The sequence below is a fragment of the Telopea speciosissima genome, chromosome 9 (assembly GCF_018873765.1).
Source record: "Telopea speciosissima isolate NSW1024214 ecotype Mountain lineage chromosome 9, Tspe_v1, whole genome shotgun sequence".
Classification (NCBI taxonomy): domain Eukaryota; kingdom Viridiplantae; phylum Streptophyta; class Magnoliopsida; order Proteales; family Proteaceae; genus Telopea; species Telopea speciosissima.
In genome coordinates, this window is record NC_057924.1 from 7,097,110 (window position 1) to 7,120,316 (window position 23,207).

The 23,207-nt window shown below is 37.2% G+C and overlaps 1 protein-coding gene and 2 long non-coding RNA genes across 5 annotated transcripts in view; 2 read left to right on the forward strand and 1 right to left on the reverse strand.

The window, feature by feature from the left end:
• Positions 1 to 3,313: 3,313 nt before the first annotated feature.
• On the reverse strand, positions 3,314 to 22,201 carry LOC122640351. The gene is made up of 3 exons (XR_006329644.1): positions 22,192 to 22,201; positions 15,111 to 15,115; positions 3,314 to 3,479 (listed from the first exon to the last, which is right to left on the reverse strand). It is a non-coding gene; the product is annotated as an uncharacterized LOC122640351 (long non-coding RNA).
• The window catches only part of LOC122640349 (AP-5 complex subunit zeta-1), a 39,772-nt gene continuing 31,620 nt past the window's right edge, over positions 15,056 to 23,207 (forward strand). For 2 of the 3 annotated variants that reach the window (XM_043833514.1, XM_043833513.1), the window contains exons 1-4: positions 15,057 to 15,329; positions 15,426 to 15,572; positions 17,016 to 17,107; positions 19,455 to 19,551. In XM_043833514.1, coding sequence (XP_043689449.1) covers positions 15,210 to 15,329; positions 15,426 to 15,572; positions 17,016 to 17,107; positions 19,455 to 19,551 — 456 coding nt within the window. In that variant the 5' untranslated portion in view covers positions 15,057 to 15,209. Of the gene's footprint in view, positions 15,330 to 15,425; positions 15,573 to 17,015; positions 17,108 to 19,454; positions 19,552 to 23,207 lie in introns of all 3 variants that reach the window. The other variant, XM_043833515.1, reaches the window with a different exon arrangement.
• Positions 15,758 to 16,450, forward strand: LOC122640352. Its single transcript, XR_006329645.1, has 3 exons — positions 15,758 to 15,791; positions 16,123 to 16,161; positions 16,301 to 16,450. It is a non-coding gene; the product is annotated as an uncharacterized LOC122640352 (long non-coding RNA).

Sequence of the window (23,207 nt, forward strand, 5' to 3'; positions counted from 1 at the left end):
GTTTTGATTTAAATATGGTTCCTATCGGGTTTTGTTTTGTTTATGTTGCCGGCTCGAGTTAATAGTTTTGGGCTCAATTGAAAATGAACTTAAAAAAAAATTTGATGCTACAAGGCTTGAACCACAAATGTTGGGTTTATATTGTGTCTTAAGAAATAAAAACAATTAAAAATAATTACACTGTGTAAATCTATTATAAAACAATAGTGAGTGTATATAACACAATACGACCGACCAGTTTTTTTTTTATTTAATCGGTTTAGTATGTATAATTGGTTCAACAGCATGTTGGTTCGTATCGTTTCAATCAATTCAAAAAATGGCATTTTAGATGATTTCATTTCTTAAAAACCAAAAGCGAACTGTTTAAGTGATGTTTTCACTGCTTTTAAAAAAAAATTTTAAAAATTAATTGATTAATAAACGGTTTATTGGTTCTGGTTTAAATGGATTGGTTTAGTTTTAGTAAATTGTTAAATTGTAATTTGCAAAGAACAAACTTCTCTTTCTTTCAGTCAGGTGCCATAGGGTAGACTCACCACATTTTGAAATGCACCTCACTATTGATAATAGGATTCTAGAATTTAGATTCTCATTATATTAAGCCTATTTAATCCTTACAAAATGATATGATGATGGTAGTAAATAATCATAAGGAAAATCTAAGGATCTGCCCATGAGTTTTTCATCATTGAGTAAGCTTGCAAGATGAAGAAGGCTTATAAAAGTTAGTGTAGAGTTTGGATGAACAACGGATTCATTTGTCTGAAACATTACTATCTGATAGACTATTTCGGATTTCGTCTGATATTTTGCCAAATTAGTTTTCTGTTTAATTATTTACGAATTTGCTAATCATAGTTACGAATATAATAAAAGCCCAATACCATGCATTTTTGCTTGATTATTTACGAATTTGGTAATCCTAGTTACGACCATTAGAGAAGGCCTAATAACATGCATTTTGGTTAGTGCATTCTGTATTGCTCCGTTTAGTTGCAAATGAAACTAAAGGAAGAGTAATGAGATTTTCAAACTTGAAAAAGAAACTTTTCTAATTTTTATCCCACGTGATTATATCATGTACTCCAACTCATTCCATATTTGGTTATTAAATTTCACTTTGCTTCCAAATCCCTTAGATTTAAAAAATAAAATAAATATTACACTTACGTAAAAGATATCATTACTAAATATAGTAAAAGAGTTATACAGTTTATACAATCACATGGGATAATAACTACAAAAGTATCTTTCTTAAGTTTGAAAATTTTTGCTTCCCTTCCCTTTAATTACTCTTGCAACCAAACGTAGCCTATGTACATATTAGTCATGATTGGAAACGTATATTCTCGACATCAAGCAACACTTATATAAAGTGGCTCATTGCACGGACATGATCCATGCAATGCGTAAATTTGGCCCTTTGTCTGTTGAATTTGATCACATGACCTCGCCCTAATCAACTGACAACTTGACTGCATAGTCAGCACCTTTTAGGCTTTTACCTTAGAAATGTACATCTGAAAAACTGAACAATCTGATTTCTTACCACCTGATCTGGAATCTGGATTCAATTCATTTGCATAGTTTGAAATTTTGGTCAAAATATAAAAATTTCGATGGTTTATAGGGTTTTGTTATTATTCGAAATGAGACTATTAATTTACCAAAAAAAAAAAAAAAGGGACTATTAATGACTTGACATGTTTATAAATGTTAGGTTGAAACGATTGAAATACTTAAAATTTCACTTGAAACAATCGACAATTTGTTCAAAATTTCATTTGAAGTGTCAAAAGTCTGTTCGAAAATATCGCACAGAATGGTCAAAATTTTATACTAATTTTTCAATTTTGTGATTATATATTTTTATTTCAATTATTTTTTATTGAATGTCGTATGCTATAGACTAAATTATGTATAAAATATACTACATGAAGGAAAGGATAGAGTTGAGTACGGTGTACATCAACAATTTAGAATCCAAAGTTAAAAGTTCCACTTTTGAGTCCCCCTCCCCCCCCCCCTTCCGCCCCTGCACTATGAAGATTCAAACATATGTTAACATGCTTGAATAGGTATTATGCTCCAATTTCCCTCCATTAATATTGTCTTCATTCATTGGTCTACCTTTTAATCCATTAAGTGAACCATCAAGGGCAATCAAATTTTTTTTTTCTCCAAGCGAGTAAATAATAAAATCATCAAGAGAAAAAGTAATTCAAATGACAATCTTAATAACACTTATTTTATAATAGAAAAATTAAACCACAAAATGATATATATATATTTTTTCCTTTGAAAAACACACAAAATGAAATTTTCATTACCTTGATAAAATGCATGTAAGTGTTGTTAAACGATCATTAAAAAGGCATGCATTCATCACAACTAATGGATACACAATAGCACATTAGCACCATATGTTATTGGCGTGATATCTGTTTCTAAAAACTCATTGCCCCAAGTATCCATCATGCCCTACACCATTTCTTTGCTTTCATCTCTCAACCTATTTGTGTGTATAAACAAGAATTATGATAGTGACAATTGAAATAGCTAGACTAAGGTATTGGAGGAAATCAATATACTACAAAACTCTATTTGTGGATTTATTAGGGAGCGGGGGAAGACATTTTCTTTAAGGGTCCATACTACTCTTACTGGGAGTAGTTCAATGAATCCGGATTACATCCTCGAACATATAGCAACTGGTCTCTTCTTGTAAGGTGAGATATGAACGTGTTCAGTTGTAAACGGATAACACTCTCTCTTTAAACTTCCAACATTACTCATTTAAGGTTAAATATCGTCCCCTCCCCTCTAAGTTTCTTTAATATTAACCCAATCCTCAAATTTTGAAAAATGATAATGCCCTCCTTTGTTATTCCCCTTCCCTCTAAGTTTCCTTAATATCAACCTAATCCCCAAATTTTGAAAGATGATAATGCCCTCTCCTGTTATTTAAAGATTCTATCAACAGTCCCCTAAGTGACTAATTCTATTAAATCAGCATATGAAAAGACGATATTACCCTCGTCTCTAACTTCAATTCTTTCATCTTTCCACCACGGCTGTATCCACCACCGTCACCATCTTGGTAGGAACAGAATCACAAGTTTGAGAAAGGCTCGCCGGTTTCTCCCCTAATTTGTTTGAATGAAAAAAAATCGTTTTTGATAGAAAAGAAATGACATCTGTGTTTCCTCAACCAATCTCTCTCATATAAACACAGAAGGAAGAAGGAGAATAAATCACTTAAAATCTGAAATCCATGAGACTTTGGTGAGCAGGGAAAGTGGTCCTAGCCATTCTAGAAAAACAATCAACATCAATCTATGAATTATAAGAACACTAGTGCAAGAATTTCACCTGAAAAGCTTTAGAAATGACATCGTCGTGAAGGGAAACATGGTTCCGGCAATTATAGCAACTATACAAGCGAGGCCCAACCAATTCCGCCATCGAAGAAAAAACTTAACACTAATTTGTTGGACAAGTGTGTGTCCATCAAACCCGGTTCAGTCCGGTTCAACCCGGTTCACCTTTGTATTGAACATTTATACATTTTAGTTTAATATTGTCACATGCGATATAAACTTTTTGAGCATTATGTGTCCGTAAGTTATACTTAAAATGGTAGTCACGACTAGGGTTTGGGCTGGGCACCCTTATCATATGGTCGTCGCATTGGGTATGCCTAGACATGTGATGTCAGGGTACGAATGCGAGTGCTCACATGTTTGATATGTGCATTGACGAAGAATCTACTTTGTCGATTCCCTCATGTATTACTGCCAGATGTAGGAAGGGATAGACATGTGTCACCGACACCCTGTACCTGAGGGAACCCTGTCACTGCAAAGTGTGATCGCATTCTTTGGTTCATCAATGACTGATACTCAAGCGAGTCAAAGTCGGTGTTTTGGGAATGCGTGAACACTTTGTGAGTGAAGGAGTTATCCAATACGGTCACCACTGCCCGATTGGGGAACACCAAGATAGAGACTGTTTGTGCATGGTCGGATCAGAATCTGGATCCAGTACTATTTTGGAAATGGTTTTGCAAAATTTATTTTACATAAAATGATACATTATTTATAGTTATTTCAAATAAAATGTTTTATCGAATTTTGCGGGACCCGATCGGATGCACAGACGCTCTTATATGGACATGTACTATGGATTGGGGTTTGGCAGTACATGTGTACATGCCCTAGATTCCATAATGATGGTATTGATTAGTGGGGGGTCGTATATGATAAATTGTTATCATATAGGGAGTTATTTGGAATTTGCTAATTTAATTGGCTCTTTATTTAATTAATGGATTTTGTGCTAATTGTAATTATTCATTAATAATTAAATAAAGAATCTAATTAATACTTTCCCTATTAGATTCTACTTCTTCACCTGTGTAGCACTTTGAGTTTAAACAGAACTGCCAGACTGAGAGAGAGAGAGAGAGAGTCAGACTCTCACTAGGGCTCTATTAAATCTATCTAGGATTTAATTATACCCTATTATTATAAATAGGGGACCATAAAACGCAGAAGCGAGAAGCTCTCCACATTTTTGGAGCAGACACTCTCTCTCCTACATTTTTGGTTTCTCTCTCTCCCTCTTGTGATCTCTCTTCTTCTTCTTGCTTCTCTCACCTGTGTTTGAGAGTTAGGGTTTGTGAAACCCTAGATCTGTGCTGAGGAGTTTGAGGGCATTTGGGATTGGTGTGTAGAACCTTGGTAGCACCATTGGAGGTTCAGATCTGTTTGCTTAGAGCGCTCATTGGAAGAAGAACTACTGTCTATTGGAGGAGCAACACTTGAGGCTCACCAGGTTAGCAGTTCTTTATTAATTCCTTTTGTTCATTGATTATTAATATTTATGGGATGCGAAAGAAACTCGAATCGATTAATTTCTGCTACGCATTCGAGTATGGGATGGATCCCTCTTGCCATGTGATGGACTAGAGACAAATTTCTCCGTCCCTATTGTGATAATTAATTTTATGGAATGCAATAGGGAAGGAGAAACCCTAATAGGGATGCACCAGGGTTCCCATGGGCGACCATGGGAAACCCTAAAATTTTAAAATGGGGCACCCATGGGACACCATGGGCTAACCCAGGGCGTGCAAATCCCTAAAGATAAATATCTTGGTCTCCCTAGGGAACCATGGTTTGATCCCTGGACCGTTGTTTGGCCAACAGTGTGGTATCAGAGCCACCTTTCCCACCCATGAATATTAGATAATTAATGGTTAATATGATTATCATGAGTGGGATGCAAGTTGGCATATGGGTGGTTAGGATATGGTTTTTGTAACAACCTTCCCATGTGCACATGGGTAGTTACAAGGTTGTTAGTGTAACAACCTACCCATGTGATGATGGATTTGGTTTGTTTTGTTTATTCCAATTATTGAAGCATGTATCCAATTAGGTTGTGATTACTAATTTTTATTTTAAAATTTTTAATCATGTTCTGTATGTGGGGGGGGGGGGGGAGCGCACGCTACCAAGCCTCTGTGTACGCCCTTCCCCATGAACCTACCCTTGTGCGCATCCCCTTGGCTGCTGCAGCAAGCTTGCGGTCGCGGGCCTGCAGCTACTCGTCCGTGGGCTTTAGCCTACGGCAGAGCAGCCGCCCGCAGCCCAAGGTCTGTATGTGGGCCCTGTGCCTATGGGTCGCGCAGGAGTGCTCGACTGCGCAAGTGGGCTGCATGCACCCCCTTGTTTTCCCTCCAGTTTAACAAAAAAAAAAAAATAGATTTTTCAAAATAGAATTTTATTATTTTGTTTTGTTTTTGGAGGATGATGATGGGTGAAGAGATTCCCTATTTACCCACTTGCAATTAAAATGCGATTTTAATTTTATGCGCTTGGATACATGATATCACATGCGATGCGGTGGTTTAATAATTGAAGGAATCCATGTTTTAATTTTTGGTTCACTTGCTTTAATGCCCATGCATGAAATTATATTATGATGTGATTATGGGAATGACATTCTAATAAATGGATGGATTGTTTATGTATGTGATACATGGGGTTATGGATGAATGTGATGTTTCTCTCTCTCCCCCTTTCTTTTTTATAAACAAATGTACTCCACCCCATGGGCAACCCAAATGGTGGATTGGTTTCTCCATGCGGGGTTTCTTTATTATTATGGAAAAAAAAGTGTATAGAATTTTTCTAGATTTTCATTATAATTTTAGAGGAGTTAGGACTCCCAGGGCATGTAGATGGTGATCCACATGTGGCGCTCAAAGCTTATGGAGATGCAAGTCACCTACTTTGAAGACGTGATTGGGCGGAGGAGATGATCGAGGCGTGGCATCCATGGCATGATAAATGCACCCAAAGTTATTAGTTTTATTTTTATTGGGAGGGTTATTTAATTGTTTCTGATAAAAATACCGTCATCCCATAATCACTTTTAATTAATGTTGATTAATTATGTTGTTTAAATCTATCCATGTATGTGAGAGTTAATTAATCCCTCTTTATTCACAATACATGTATGATATGGACTAGTCTTAATCGGTAGACATGTCAATGGCCTCCTATTGAAGATAAATGTAGAAAATGTGTGACATGACCCCGCATAAGCCGACAGGACATTGTCAGGACCTCTGTCACGCATTTATCTATATTTACCTCCATCTAGATACGTTAGGGTATGGATAGTGAGAGGGCACTGCGACAGTGGGCCATCTTTCATGATTCCATGATTCTAACTAATGCAATAGGTAAGTACATGACTTGGGTGTATGTCAGCCGACAGGATCTGGACATGACACCCAGGTGGCCGAAAATATTGGAAGCCCATGAGGCGGACAGCTTAGTCCACACTACCATGGTGTGTATAATGACTCCCGACAGGGTAAGTTATGCATGCAAGGGTTGTAGATATCCAATTCATCTTTTGGGTTATGAGGGAAACCCAAATCATGAAAGACCATTGATGTGTGTGTGCTCAATTTATTATTTTCAATGGTCATTAATTAGCATGTGGTTATTTACTTGTGCATGTGTAGATTAATATACGATGGCTGCCGTTAATTCCAACCTGTTAACACTCATTAGCGAATACAAACTTAATGGTACAAACTATGTCGATTGGTATCGGAGCATTAAGTTGCTCCGATCTGAAGGATGACACGTTCTAGATGAACAAGTTCCTCCTCAACCCAACCCGAACGATTTTGAGGCAAATGAAGAGATGCAAGGGTTCCTCATGAGGGATTCCAAGGCATCACTCTATATCCTAGGATCGTTGGAAAAATCAGTTGTAGACTCAGTCAAGGATATGATATACGCACTGGTGGGGGTAAAATGGATAAGCTTGTTGAATTGTTCAACAGGCAGTTGACACACGCACATTCTGATGCGGTGAGTCAAATCTATAACTCCAAGATGTCTCGGGGACTCGGTGATGGATCATGTAATGAAAATGATCAATCTGTTTGAAAACTCGAAATCCATGGGGACCGATTTCACTGTGATACAAGACTGATGTGATCTTAGCGTCACTCACTTCGCCTATGCACCTTTTAGGATGTCCTACAAGATGTCTCGAGAAGGAGATGGAGCTCACCGAGCTTGCTAATGCCTGGTAGAGGCCAAGCGTCCTTAATAAAGGACAAGGCTGAAGTCAATGCAACTGAGGCAAAGCCTTCTTCAAATGGAAAGAAGAAGAAAAAGGGAAGTAAGGGCAAGACCCTGAAAGCCAAGGGTGGGAAGTTTGACAATAAAGGCAAAGGCAAGTGCTTCTATTGCAAGAAGGAGGGTCACTGGAAAAGAAACTGTCGTGCTTACCTGGCAACTTTGAAAGACAAGAAGCCGGATGAAACAGAGGCTGCTAAAGAAGGTACATGTGATGTTCACGTTCTTTATGAGTCTAATTTGTCTTTTGAACCGACCAATTCTTGGTTGATGGATAGTGGATCCACTGTTCACATTTGCAATGATTTGTAGGGGTTCAAGGAGACAAGGAACCTGGAAAGAAATGAAGTGCGTCTTCGGATGGGCAGTGGAGCTGAGACCATGGCGTTGGCTATGGGAACTTTTATTTTAAATTTTAGTTCTGCTAGTTTAGTTTTAAAGGATTGCTATTATGTACCCTCTTTCAAGAGGAAGATAATTTCAGTTTCAAAACTTGTTTTGGACGGATATAGTTTTTCCTTTAATTCTAAATTGATTATTCGTTTTAATAATTCCTTTGTGGCATCCGGATATATGCAAAGTGGTTTGTATTTTCTAGATTGCCCTATTAGAACAAATGTTGTTTCAAATGTTGATTTGAAACGGAAAGCAGCTCCAGTGAACTCAACATATCTGTGGCATCTAAGATTGGGTCACATTAATGTGGACCGAATCAGTAGATTGGTGAGGGATGGGCCCTTACAGAGTCTGAGGGTGGAACCATTCTCCACCTGTGAGTCATGCCTTCAGGGCAAAATGACCAAGAAATCCTTTAGCAATAAAGGTGCTAGAGCCACAGATCTGTTGGAGTTGATACACACTGACGTGTGTGGACACATAAACATACAAGCAAGATATGGGTATGAGTACTTTATCACGTTCACCGATGATTACTCTAGATATGGTTACATATACTTGATGCGTAGGAAATCGGTAGCCTTTGATAAATTCAAAGAATTCCAAGCCGAGGTCGAAAGACAGCTCGATAAACGCGTCAAGTCCTTACGATCAGATCGTGGAGGGGAGTATCTATCGGATGAGTTTAAAGAACATCTCATATCCCAAGGGATAGTTAGTCTGCTAACTAATCCAGGCACACCACAACAAAATGGTGTATTTGAACGATGCAATCGGACCCTATTGGATATGGTCAGGACGATGTTCACTTATAGTGAGCTACCTCTTTCTTTCTGGGGGTACGCTTTAGAGACGGCGATATATATCTTGAATAGGGTTCCATCTAAGTCTGTAGCCAAGACACCCTTTGAGTTGTGGAAAGGGCGAAAGCCCAGTATTCAACACCTTAGGGTATGAGGTTGCATAGCACATGTGCGAAAGCAAATGCATGACAAGTTAGAATCCAGGACTTCGAGATGCTATTTTTTAGGCTACCCCAAAGGCACGATAGGCTATTATTTCTATGACCCAGTTGACCAAAAGGTTATTGTAAGTAAACATGTCACATTTTTGGAGGAAGAAATGATGATCCGGAGGTCCGAACCAGTAGTCATAAAAGAGCTATTAGATGGCTCAGAAACGTCACTTCCAGAAGTGAGACCAACTGACATACCCGTTGAAATACCAACACCTGAGGAACCTCGACGCAGTGGGAGGACTATTAGACCACCCACCAGGCTATGGAGGTGATAATGGTAGTGAACTTGGTCTTACTATATTACCAAAAAAAAACTTGGTCTAACTACATAAATTTGTATTTCAGAGAATCATAAATGGCCAAGTTCTTTAGGGTATTAATAAAATTCTGAGCTCGGTTCCCTTGGTTTTTTGTATTGTCATGTGCATTCCTTTCGTCATTAAGAGCTCTTTGTATTGAAATATTGAGCTTCCTGGACTGGGTTGTCATTTGTTTTTTTTTTTTTATAGTACGTGTTCTCTCTCAGAAGACCACTACAAAACTAACAAAGTGCAAGGGAGAATTTCCTACCCTGATTTTCTGTTGTTTCATTAAGCGAAGGATTTTGATTTTTTGGGTTAAATCCTATGGGTTTTGTGTCGCATCTGTAATTTCCATTTTAGTAGTTTTTTGGTTCATTTCACCTGCTTTGATTTCATAAAACAGATAGTAGTAAGTCCTCAAGTCTGTCTTGAAATCCAACTGAGTGATTAAATTGATCTTGGACTTATTTGCAGGTATTGAGCTGAACCATCTTAAAAATTGAAAGTGGAAATTGTGCAAGTTACAAACAATTCTGAGTGCTACATTCTATATATAGAGGTGTCAGATAGCTTATTTAGTTTAATTTATTATTGGACAGGTTTGATAATGCAAGTTAACAAGGTAACGTCCACGACCTTGACAGTCAAAGGCAATGCTTTCTGGACCGAAAATCGTATTTAGCGGAAGAGGGAGAAGCTGAAGAATGAAAAACGTTTAACAACAAGAAAAAGAAGTTGAAAAGAATGAAAAATCTTGGAACAATAGCTATGCTTCGATTTCAAACTTAGGAATTCTGTTTCTTCAAATTCAAAATCAATATCTCTTGGTTGTAACAAGAAAAAGAAGTTGAAAAGAGATATTGATTTTGAATTTGAAGAAACAAAATTCCTAAGTTTGAAATCGAAGCATAGCTATTGTTCCAAGATTTTTCATTCTTTTCAACTTCTTTTTCTTGTTGTTAAACGTTTTTCATTCTTCAGCTTCTCCTCTTCCGCTAAATACGATTTTCGGTTCAGAAAGCATTGCCTTTGACTGTCAAGGTCGTGGACATTACCTTGTTAACTTGCATTATCAAACCTGTCCAATAATAAATTAAACTAAATAAGCTATCTGACACCTCTATATATAGAATGTAGCACTCAGAATTGTTTGTAACTTGCACAATTTCCACTTTCAATTTTTAAGATGGTTCAGCTCAATACCTGCAAATAAGTCCAAGATCAATTTAATCACTCAGTTGGATTTCAAGACAGACTTGAGGACTTACTACTATCTGTTTTATGAAATCAAAGCAGGTGAAATGAACCAAAAAACTACTAAAATGGAAATTACAGATGCGACACAAAACCCATAGGATTTAACCCAAAAAATCAAAATCCTTCGCTTAATGAAACAACAGAAAATCAGGGTAGGAAATTCTCCCTTCCACTTTGTTAGTTTTGTAGTGGTCTTCTCAGAGAGAACACGTACTATAAAAAAAAAAACAAATGACAACCCAGTCCAGGAAGCTCAATATTTCAATACAAAGAGCTCTTAATGACGAAAGGAACGCACATGACAATACAAAAAACCAAGGGAACCGAGCTCAGAATTTTATTAATACCCTAAAGAACTTGGCCATTTACGACTCTCTGAAATACAAATTTATGTAGTTAGACCAAGTTTTTTTTTGGTAATATAGTAAGACCAAGTTCACTACCATTATCACCTTCAATCTCTTGGTTGGTTTACCTAGTTATTTATCGTGAGCTGTTATGGAAGAATTTAGCGAGCTTCAAGATTGAAGTTAAGTTACTGAGTGTCTCTTAATCACACATTTCTGTTGAGAATCAGAGGAATTTTATTGTAATCAAAGGTGATTCTGAATGCGTTATTGGGTCTGATGGATTACTATTAACTTGATATGGGTTTCGTAGCTATGCTTGACGATACTCTTAAACTTTGGAATTACTTGTGTGTTGAGGTTTTCAAAGGCTTTCTTCAATCTATCGCGGACTGCCTCTTTGAATACCAAATCCATAAATCATCCCAACCCATTAAAGCCACATCGAATTCTCCAGCAACCATTCACCGCCACACCAAATCCTCCATTAGAGCCTATTAATCCTATCTTCCTCCTTTACCCAAATCCATCTTCCTCACTTCATCATTTCATTACCTACCACTTTCATCATTCCAATTTTCTCTCCACAAAACCTTTTGAACATATTTAGTAGCCTCCATTGCTCAAATCCATCATCCTCACATCATCATCCATTATTTACCACCATTATTCTCTCCGCTAAACCATCACCATTCCATTATTGCCGCGCATTGTAGCAATTTTTATCATCCCTTGCATATTATGGATTGTAATGAAGGTCACCAAGACTGTTGTTGCTGATTTTAACTAAGGCAATAAGTTGAATGAAACCAACTATGACATATGGTATCGTAAGATCAAATTCTTATTGAATGGACAAGAAACAAGAATGTCTTGAACACCTGACCTCTGGGATGACCAAACCCGATGAAGGTACTACCGTCCGTCACTGTCAAGACAAAGAGGCCTATGATGCTTGGTTTAAGAAGGATCATAGTGTTCTCTTTATCATGTTAAGCTCGATGCACGACGATCTAATTGACCAGTATGAGAAGTGCGAAACTGCCAAGTTCATGTAGGACCAGGTTAAATTAGACTGCTGCGGTATATCCACTACAAGACTACGGGCCATGACCTTGAAGTCTGAGATGTATCGTAAGGACCCTAAGCACACCATGACTGAACATCTTAGGGTTGTGAAATAACATCTTTGACACCTTGCTCTATGACTTTTGCTTCGGCTTCAACAACAGAACCTAGTGTATCAAAATCATAAGATACATAAAACATCTTAAAGCTAACAAAACAAGAAGCAGCCCAGCCAGCCTCATCAGTGGAGTGCAAGAAACTTCTATCGGTGATGATAATAATCTGACCAGCTATTGGATTTGGTTGGAATGGATCTGTGAGGGGATATGTAACACTAACAGGTACATGCACCAGGTTTCCATGAATATGATTAGTGGTCCAACGTGAAATTAGTTTTACTAGGTGTAAAGGGTTGGGCTTATGGGATTTAAAAACAATGCAATTTCTCTCATGCCAGGTTAAAAAAATAAAACAATGGAACCAAGAATAAGAAAAGATTGGAGGAGGTTAGATTTTGAAAATTTTGGGTTATTAAATAAGAGTCCAAAATTAGGTCTTTCAAAGATGAAGCAACCAAAAATTCTGGTCTATGGTCAACAAAACTTGCTGCCCAGATTTATTTTGCATATGAACAACTAAAAAAGAGATGCCAAAAGGATTCAACATAAGAAGAACAAGAAGGACACTAAGTATCCACAGGAAAAAAAAAAAATAAAAAAAATCTGAGTGACGTCTCTCGTGAGCAACCCTTTATTGATGGATTTCCGGAGAAAAAAGTTTGAACTTTGGGTGGAGCTTAAGTTTCCAAATGAAGTTCCATGGGAATGATGAGGGAATGGCATGGTGAGAGTCTTGATTGCGAGTGAGAAAATTGGCAGTAACTTTAGATGATAACTTCCTTAACTTACTCTGAGCACAAAACACAACCCAATGAAGTTGACATTTGTGCTTGTAGTACTTTAAATCTGAGACTCTAAAACTTAAAAACATGAATCCTGAAACTGAAACATGAAACCATGAAAAATAATGACATGGATTCTTAAAAACATAAGGGAGAAAACCCTATACAAATCATCACTCCACTTGACAAGAATTTAGAGAGAAAAAACCCTATACAAATCATCACTTCACTTGGCAAGAATTTAGAGGAAGACGGGAGGTATCGCAGGTAACGGCTTGCCTGCAATATATTTTTGTATTTTATTTTTCTACCATAGTCCAATCTCATCAATGACTGCCTCAACTACTTCAAGAGGGTTCTACCAAAAGAAAAAAACTACTTCAAGAGGGATCAGGAAAATGTCATAATATGTTAATAGGCTAGAAAATATCATTTGTTACATAAACATGTATGTATGATTGAGCAGTTTCCCCCATTATTGATCTTTCATACTTAAAGTTCTGTTGATTTAGTCATCTCATATATAATTTTGCATGCTTTATAGTGCCATTGATATTTATGGATTAATTTATCTATTGAGATTAATAGTGAAAGTTGCTCAAAGATGAGTCCTGAGGACATGACAAAGTACCAAGAAAATAGTGAACAAATTGCACAAGGGAAAGAAACAATGAAGGATGTTAATGTTTTAGAGGAAGCTCAAGATTCAGAAAATGTGATTCTTTTAATGAACATGACATTTGAAATCAGACAATCAAACATATGTATTTTATAATTCATATGCACAATAAACTGATTTTAGCATATGAAAAGGCCGATTAGAAAGAACCTGAATATATATTCTTTAACAAAGAACATTTGAATGCTCCAAACAAGATCACCAAAGAATGGATAGGAGGATTCTTAATGTGTTAAAGAGTCGTCCAATCACAAGAACTGGTTATAAAGCACGAATGGTGGTTAAACTCATAAAGGATAGTAAATGGTTGGCCATTGATGTTGAATGTGAGCACAATCACCCTCTTGTATTAGAAGATAAAAGCATTTTTACATAGATCACAGAGGATTATAGAACATGCACAGACTATTAAAATTGTCATATTGAATAATTCAAGGATTTTACCCACCGAAGGTTATAATTTTTATGTGAGGAAGCTGTAGGATATAAAAATCTTGGCTTTACAAAATTTGACAACAAACATTATTTGGGTAACAAGCATGCTTCGAGATGGATTGCAAAACCAGATGGATAAGCCGATAAAGGTGAGAGATATCCATACTTGTTAAGTGCTATGGCGAATGTGTTCACGGTCCCTACTTGACGTTAAAATGTGTGGTAATAGAGGTAAATCTTGGACATCAAGTTCTCCAGCAACTAGAACACTATAGGTTCTAGTGGTGGCGAATGATTGAGACTAAGAGCAAGAGAGAAAATATGAGAAAACACGGAAGAGAGAGAAGACGTAGGGAAAATTATCTCCTCTAGTTCTTACCCGGCCCAGGTCCCCAGTGCCTCTAAAAGAAGTCCTTGCATGGTTTGGGCTGGGTTTTTATTCAATTCAGTTTTTTAAAAGAAATCTTTGTGCGGCTTCTTCACTCTCGTTCTCTGTTTTCAAAAACAACCCTTGCCCGACTTAGGGCTGGGTTGGGCTTGGGTTGAGCTAAGAGGACTCATGATTGGGTTAGGGTTTTTGCTGGGTTAGGGTTTGCAAAAACCTACCCCAACCCGGCCCTGTTTCACCCTTAATTCTAATCACTTTTCGATCAATCCCGGCATGAATCGACCGATTCTCTTTCTTTTCCGTTCACCTTCCAACCAATTCCAACTGGAATCTGTCGGAAAGTGATCAGAATCGGTGGCTTTTGTCCGATCCGACCGACTTGGATCAGAATTTTGGCTCTCGATTCCCGATTCCGTGTCTGAAACGTTATTATCTGACTTAATTATAATTTATAAGCGGCAACAATTTCGCTTTAAAATTACAGGAAAAAAAACAAAAAAATCGCATTGTTTGTGTTCTGTGAATTTTTCTCTCAAGCCTCAGGGAGTCTGTGATCGACTTCTAGGTTATTTCTTTGGTTGGAAACTTTGTACTTTTTATAAGTCAGTTATACGATCCTTCCTTTCCCGCGTTAGATTTCACTTACATCAACTGAAAATCTCCTCAACGGTCTCTCAGTTAATTCATCGCTTACAAGAAGAATTAGAATTTAGTAAAAAGAGGAAAGCTCTAATTTAATTCGGTAATGGCAAAACCAAACGATCGGGACAGGGATTGGGATTTTCATCTGAGATCGTTATCCATGAATGTTAGGGATTCTTCTTCAGTAAACGACCCAGGTTCCGATCCATCTGTCTTGCATGCTGTATGTTCTCTCTCTCTCTCTCTCTCAATCTCTTTTCTCATCTCAATTCATCTGCTCACCGGATTTTCGTCCATTGAAAACCTTTGATTCTGTCAGGTGAAAAAGCTTCATGAAATGTGTGAGGCCGGGAACTCTGAGGATTTGGCCGCTAGGGTGTATCCGCAGATGAACAAGCTCTTTCAACGATCTGTGGCATCTCTGTCTCAGTCTCAGTCGCAGACCTCTAATGGAATTCTGTTACTGGTACGCTTTTATTTTTCTGTCTATCGAACCCTACTGTTTCTTTTATCTAAATTCCATCTGTTTTTAACCTGTTTCTAGCCTCGAAGTAAGTCTCATGGTTCTCTTGAATTTGTATTTCATAGTTAGTCGCAGAAGAATACCCCTGCGTTGGGAGGGAGTGGGGTAGACATATCTTAGGACTCCTTGAAACAGTTCAATCTGTAGTCCTGATGCAAGCGGGTGCACCGATGCTACCACTACATCAGTTGTTAAAGCTTTTATAGCCATGTGCTTGTGTAGTACTTGGCTGTTTTTGAGCCTAAATGGTCAAGCATGCTAGTACAGAGGGCGGGCCTTGGTGTAACGGTAAAGGTTGCTCCATTGTGACCAAGTGGTTACGGGTTCGAGTCTGGAAACAGGCAAACAGCCTCTCTGCGAAAGCAGCAGGGGTAAGGCTACGTACATTATGACCCTCCCTAGGCCCCGCAGTGGCGGGAGCCTTGTGCACTGGGTTCACCCTTTTTTTTTTACAAAAAAAAAATAAAAATATTAAGTCCTTAACTGCAATCAGAAGTTAATATTCTGGTGTCAGCTTATTTCATAATTGGAGGTTGTCAGTTTATCTTAACTTTCAATTGTGCCCATGATTAAGATGGTTCAATAATTAGGATGTTTAGTTCTAGTATAGGCTCATGAGCAATCATATCTCTATACTATTCCATACTTATTCTAGTATTTTATTTTTTCAGATTTTCCAAAAAGTCTTGTAAATGCTGATGAGTTTCAATGATGCAAGAAAGACCTGTAAACTAGGAAAATTTTAGTGGTTGGGCAAAAGTTAGTCAATCTTCTGGGAGAATCCAAACATCATTATTGTACCAATTTAAGCTGGGGTGACCAGTTTACTATGTTAATAGACTGAGCATATATTATGAGTCTCAAAAGGAATGATCTCATCTGTCTGTCTGAGTACATTTTAATGTAATAAAGGACTTTATGCACCTGATTGGTGAACAGAGTATTGAGTTGAGTTTAATTTCTTTATATTTTTATCCTGTTACTATCCTATCAATTTTCTATTTCGTTTTCTACTTTTTTTTTCTTGTTTAATGGACGATTATTCTTAGAACACAGCTTCTATTATACTTAAATTCTTTTTTGATTGGAGGATTATTTGGTTGTATTCATTTGCTATTTAAGGGTACTGTTATTCTCACATGTTCTATCAGCCTATTGCTTCAATCTTTTTTTAATTGGCTGAATAGTTGACCACAAGTGTAAGCTTTTAATTTCCTTTGACTGCTTGGTTGAGGATTGTTTCTGGAAAGCATCATCATTTCAAATATTTAATTTCTCTCTTGTCTTGTTTTACTTTCTTTTCTATTTGCTTGTTTTTGTGGGATTATCTTATGGGAATTATGTAGTTGTTTAAGAGCTAATCCCTCTTATTTTCAATTTTATCAGGCCATTCTTCAATTCTTCCTTGACTTTGGGGAGGTGGTTCTACATGATGCTGATCCTAGCCTAAGGACATTTTTCCGTTCATGCTTAAGCCGGTAACTGTTTTAAACTATGAAATAGTCATGTGTATGAATTATGAAAGATGGTTGTAATAGACTATACTAGACTAGACTGTATGACTCTATTAAGACCTCAAAACAAGGGATATCTAACAAACTGGAAACTCCACAGTACAAATAATGGAAACACTATGCCCTTTGATAGAATACCTTTACATGGAGGAAATATGCATGATTTTCTTTTTTGGTAAACATATTTGCATGATTTTTATGGCTTGACTGTGGATATGTCAAATGCCCTTGAATGTAAAGGTCAGCATTTCTTGCAAGATTGACACTAGAGTGTGTATTCGACTTGTCTGATGAGAAAATGTTTTATTTATGGAGATGACTGGACATAAATGTAAGTATTTTTGATAAATAAATGAGAATCTTAAGGTATAAATTGTCTCTTTATGTATTTAATGTTGTTTTTAGAGAAGACTCGTCTCCTTGTAGCTGCTTTTTTTGTTAGTGTCTCATTGTCTATTCTGAATTCAACAACTAGGGAACCTTAGTGGATTGCTCATCATGATTGAGACAAATTGGTGCAACCTACGTTTTTTACTACTTCAGGAAGAAACTTGACTATGTATGCTATGAGTTTAAAAATCTCTGTTGTGGCCTTGCATGATGAATGGAGGTTTTGATTGGGTTATGATGCAAAAATCAACCAAGACAGGAATTCTAGTATGGATTGGAAACTACATTAGGTCTACACTCCACTTCATAGAGGACTAATATAACTATGTTAGTCCGTAGTCCAGCCTTCAAATCAAGAAAAGCAGGCTTAATTCTGATGAAACATGTTTCGTTAGTTTATGTGAGCTTTTATATGAGTTTAAAGTCCTCTGGTTAAGTCCAGGACTTTCAGACAAATTTACAATACTTTCTGTTTTAAGTCTGTTATTTTTCTTTGTTGAGTCCAATCAGAAGTCAAGAGTTAAAGTTCAAGTAGGAGTCAATTAAAGTATCAGAATACTGGAAGTTTCTAGATCCCTATTCGTAGTTGGAGGTGTTAAGCTTTATAAATACAGTTCTGGATGGCTTGTTTCTAGTTTCGGACATTGGTTTTGAGAATTGGTTAGAGAATTGATTGTGGTATTCCCTGGGTCTCAGCGAGGTTAGTTTACTTTTGTTGTGCCTTCTTTTATGTTGCTATTAGCCGCTATATTGTGTTGTACTGCCACTATATTACTTCATTTCATTGTTCCTGGTTGTGGAGTTCAATCACAGGTCAGAGATTTCAAATCTAGGCTTTATTTATGTCCTCTTGAATCATGTCAACCTGAAACAGTACTACTTCACTAATTTATGAGATTCTAGTTAGTTATCATAGTTCATATAATGTCAGACCAGTTTATGTTGGTTTCTGATTTCCCCAGGCTGTGCATAATCTGGTTATCGGTTCTTGCATTCTAGTTCAAGAATCTAAAATTATTTTTCTGTTTTAAGGTATTTCAGTTCATTATCATATGCCTTCTTAATTTTTTGGATTGAGCTCACAGCAGAACTCAATTGGTTCTTCCCTGTGGAGTTTGAATTCTCTTTAAATCCTTACAGTAGTTTTTCCCTCAGTGCCACTGTGTTAATCTTTTGCTAGTCTTAGCATTGTAGGAGTTGTATTTAAGAACCCTCTTTGATAAGGTCAAACTGAATCTAACTCTTTAACTTTCTTGTCAAACTCTCTTCAAAAACTTTTGGTATTTAGTGTTGTCACAGTTTTGTAGGACTAACCCCAATGTTTTCTGTAGACATTGAACCAACCATTTTCAGTCTTCTTTCTAGAAAATATTTTGAATGATGTATAATTATTCAGTAGAAGTTTGAGTCAAAGAGCCTTTGTCTATGCCTCTATGTTAGCGATTTGTATTTAAAATCTTTGACAACACCGTGTTATCACCAGAGTCTTTTTGTGGTCTTGACCTTGGTTGCTTTGGGTCCCTAGGTTAAGGGTTGTAACCTGTTGTGAGTCCTGCTTTCGCATGGTCCTGGGAGGAACAGACCCGAGTAGGTCCTAACCAGCAGCATTTTTGTGTGAAGTGATCTCCCATGAAGCTCAGATCCAGATCTTCATGCGGTAGCCTGAACTTTTACCATGCACCAAGGTTGAGTTAAAAAAGTGGTTGGAAGTTATCTGCAAGTTTGATCCAGTTGACTTTTTCTTCGCTCATCCGGATTTCCATATCCTCCCCCTTTTTTTTGCTAGCATTGGATATCTTAATTTGTCAAGATGCTCTTCTTATCACTTATTTGATTCTTTTCTTATGAGAAAAAATGTCTATTTATGGAAGTGATTTGTTTACATGTTCCTTAGCGATTTTGACCTATTTCTGTTTTGCAGTGAGTTTGCAGATGCCATTGTTGCTGAGGCAACCCTCAATTTTCTGAATATGAACAAGAAAAAACTACTAACTTCCTTTCCTACCTTACTCCCTCAGGTATTCAGAACTTGAAAATGGACATGTTGTACATAATTATTATAAATGTAGGAATGTATTATATCAATACAGGGATATTGTCTAGATGATGTCAAACATGGGTACTAGGGAAACTTGTACTGGTGAGTATTAATTAGGGTCTGCTGCTTGTATTAGGGAAATTTCTGTCTAGAACCTGACCTAGTTTGCTATCCCCTTATTCCCCTGTAATACTTCTTTCCATGAATAAACCAAAGAGAGATTTTAGGTAGAATAGAAACTCTTTGCGACTTTTCTTCTTTTGAAAGGAGCATTTACTTTGGACCAATTTTAGTATCTAGAAAGGGGGTAGACATGGGGATGATTTGTCTTATCAGCTTTGTTTAGATGGCTTGGCCACAAATGCAGAAGAAGCTTGAAATTAATGCAAACAGTAGCTTGTTTCATCTTGGAACTTGTAAATGAAAGTGATCGACCTCCTTTCCTTTGTTATAGGGGCTTACTGAAGAACACTTTATCTTGACAATTTGAATGCACATGGATGATTGATGCAGATAAGTCATCTAAAGGGCTTATTTTATTGGAAATAAGACTTGGGTTGGGTTATGTAGGTGTTGGGCATTTGATTCCATGGGTTTTCTTAGTAATTGGCCAATTTAATGAGTAAATATGGGTAGAAAATAGGAAAACGGGATTTACTTTATTAGTTTTGTTAGAGTCATGTTTTGAGTCAGTTTCTTTCATTATTTTAATTTCCTATTCAATTTATGTAACCTTATTAGTTAAAGATTGTGTTAGCAAAACAATTGAATGTAATTGCTTGAATGATCTCATCGATTAGGCAAGCTCTTTATTTATAATAAAGAGAAAATTACAAAAGGGACAGAAATACCCCTACACTAGCCGACTCTATAAGAAGAGCAGGCTAAACCTATTAACATAACAAATAAACAACCTAAAAGGCTCAGAATACCCCCACGGTATTCTGGTGTACATAGTCCAACACTCCCCCTCAAGCTGGAGTATACATATATCAAAAGGAAGCTCCTGCTTGAACTAATAAGAAAAAAAAAATGCTAACACTCCAACATTCTAACACTCCCCCTCAAGTTGGCGCATATAAAACGCTAATGCCCAACTTGAACAAAATAGCAAGAAACAGAGTTGCAGCAGAGTCCAGCTTGATACACTGGCGAATGGATGAAGCTCCCAAATAATCTTGGACATAATAAATCTTCAAGAACTAGAGAGAATTGATCTTCAAAACCTGGACAGACTTGATCAGCAAACCGGGACAGGATTGTTCTGGAAAGCCTGGGTAGGATCGATCTTCAAAATAGAGTGAATCACCAATCTTAATAACGGCAGAAAAAGGGCAGACACAATCTTCCAAAAAAGGCAGCTTTCATTGATCTTCAATAGCTGTCCAGTGATGAATCTCGGATCGTCACAATGACATAAATTCTTGAAGATTAATAACTAGGGCAGCAAGCAGCAGTGGAAAAACCTGAATCAACCCAACTGTAAATCCTCAAATAGGCAACAACCAAATATCTTTAATACTCTTCAATACTTCAATCTCCCCCTCACTGCAAATTCGACCCAATAACAAAAGATACCCGATGGCAATGGTGGAAAAGCTGATCTTCAATCGTTTGCACAAATGTTCCTGCAAGTTTCTGCATTTTCTGCAATGTCTGCAAGTTCTGCAATGTTTGCAATGGAATTGTACAGAGTCTCCCCCTCACGTGTAGTAGTACACGTGGACAAATGACGGAGATGATGTAATGGATAATGGCAAAATTTTAATTTTTCAGAATTTTCCAAAGATGCTATGGGTAATTAAAAAGGAAGGAATGACAAATTATAATTTACCAGAAATTTTCAAAGGTGTCATGGGTAAATACCAAAGGTTTGGGATTTGAAGGGAATTAGGAATATTGAAAGGAGACGGAGTTGGAAAAAAGATGGCATGGCTGTAATTTGGTTGAAATCCATTTTTAAACACAATCCAAGCCAAAGGGCAAACTGGTAATTGAAAGTAAAATAAGGATAAAGTGGAATAATAAATCAAGGGGAGGGGTAATGTAAGAAAAACAAAAGTGCATGGGCTTTAATGGAGGGGCAAGATTGGAATAAAATAAGGCAAAACCAAGATTAACAAGTAACGTGATACTTGGAAAATAGGTTAAAGTAACGTGATATGGGTATAGTAACATAAGATGGGGGTAATATGGGAAAATTAGGTTAAAATAAAATAAAAGGAATCGTAGAGAAGGATGCTATCTTCTTCCATACGACTCAATAGAACCAGCAAATCCAGCGGAAACCCAACATGATTTAAGAGTTCTCTCTCTTGCAAGCTTGGTTCAACCTGAAATTTAAGATGTTGTAACATAATACCAGGGCCTATTGATTCCCACAATATTGAGTCCAGAGAATAACGATAGAGTTGAAGTGGTGATTCTGAAATCAGCCTTGGCAGAAGTAGCAACTCAGATCGAAACCAGGGAGAAACCGTAAACCAGCAAGTGATCGATGCAGCCAGTCAAAGAAGAACCAGAAAAAAAATAGTTCGATATTTGGAGAAATCAATCCAAGAGAGTGAAAATCTTTGATAGATGCTGTCCATGGCTGCTGGAATGAATCTCCAATAAGAACAACCAATCTCCAATGCAAAAAAGAGACTTGATCTTCAAGGGAATTGAGACTCCAAAAAATGCAGGTGAAGAGGGGCAACTGCTACCGCAGAAAAAAGAACTTCTTCAAACCATTAATTGATGAAGTCGAGTGTCTCTCTTGATGGTAGAAACTCCTCCAAAAAATTACAGCAGCAGCAAGCAGCCCTAACCCAAAAATCGATGTGTCAGGGTTTTGTGAAATTCTGAAAAGAGAGATCGATTGGGGTTAGGGGTCTTCAGAAGGCTGGAGAAGGTGGATAGATGCTGGGAATGGTTGCAGAGGAAGCTCCGACAATGGAATATTAGCCTTCAATAGTGATAGGGATCTAATCTTCAAAAAATTCTGAAAAACTCCAATATCGAGATGGTTCTAGCAGCTATCGAGCAGAAATTAGGTTATGAAAAAAAGGATAGGTAGGTTGAAGGGCAGCAACAATTCATTGGATCACCTCATTAATGCTGCCCTCTTACAAGGATGAGAACCAAAAAAGAAGAAGAAGGAGAAGCCGAGAGAGAGAGAGAGAGAAAAAACGGAGGGAGAAGAGAAACGATGGTGAGAGGGGTGTTCTGTAACCCTAGATCAGATTAGGAGGCTCTGATGCCATGTTAGGAGAACAATTGAATGTAATTGCTTGAATGATCTCATCGATCAGGCAAGCTCTTTATTTATGATAAAGAGAAAATTACAAAAGGGACAGAAATACCCCTACACTAACCGACTCTATAAGAGGAGCAGGCTAAACCTAATAACATAACAAATAAACAACCTAAAAGGCCCAGAATACCCCCATGGTATTCTGGTGTACATTTTCCAACAGATTGGCTTAGGCCTTTCCTTTTTAGTGTTTTTTTTTCAGTCTTCTATATAAGTTTGTAAGGGGCTACAATCTTGTACAAGAATTTGATAATGAGATTGAGAAAGAACACTTAGTTTTGTGCTTTGCTCTGTGAGAGTTTATGATGAGAGACCAAAATATGGTGAGAGGCCGTGGGTGA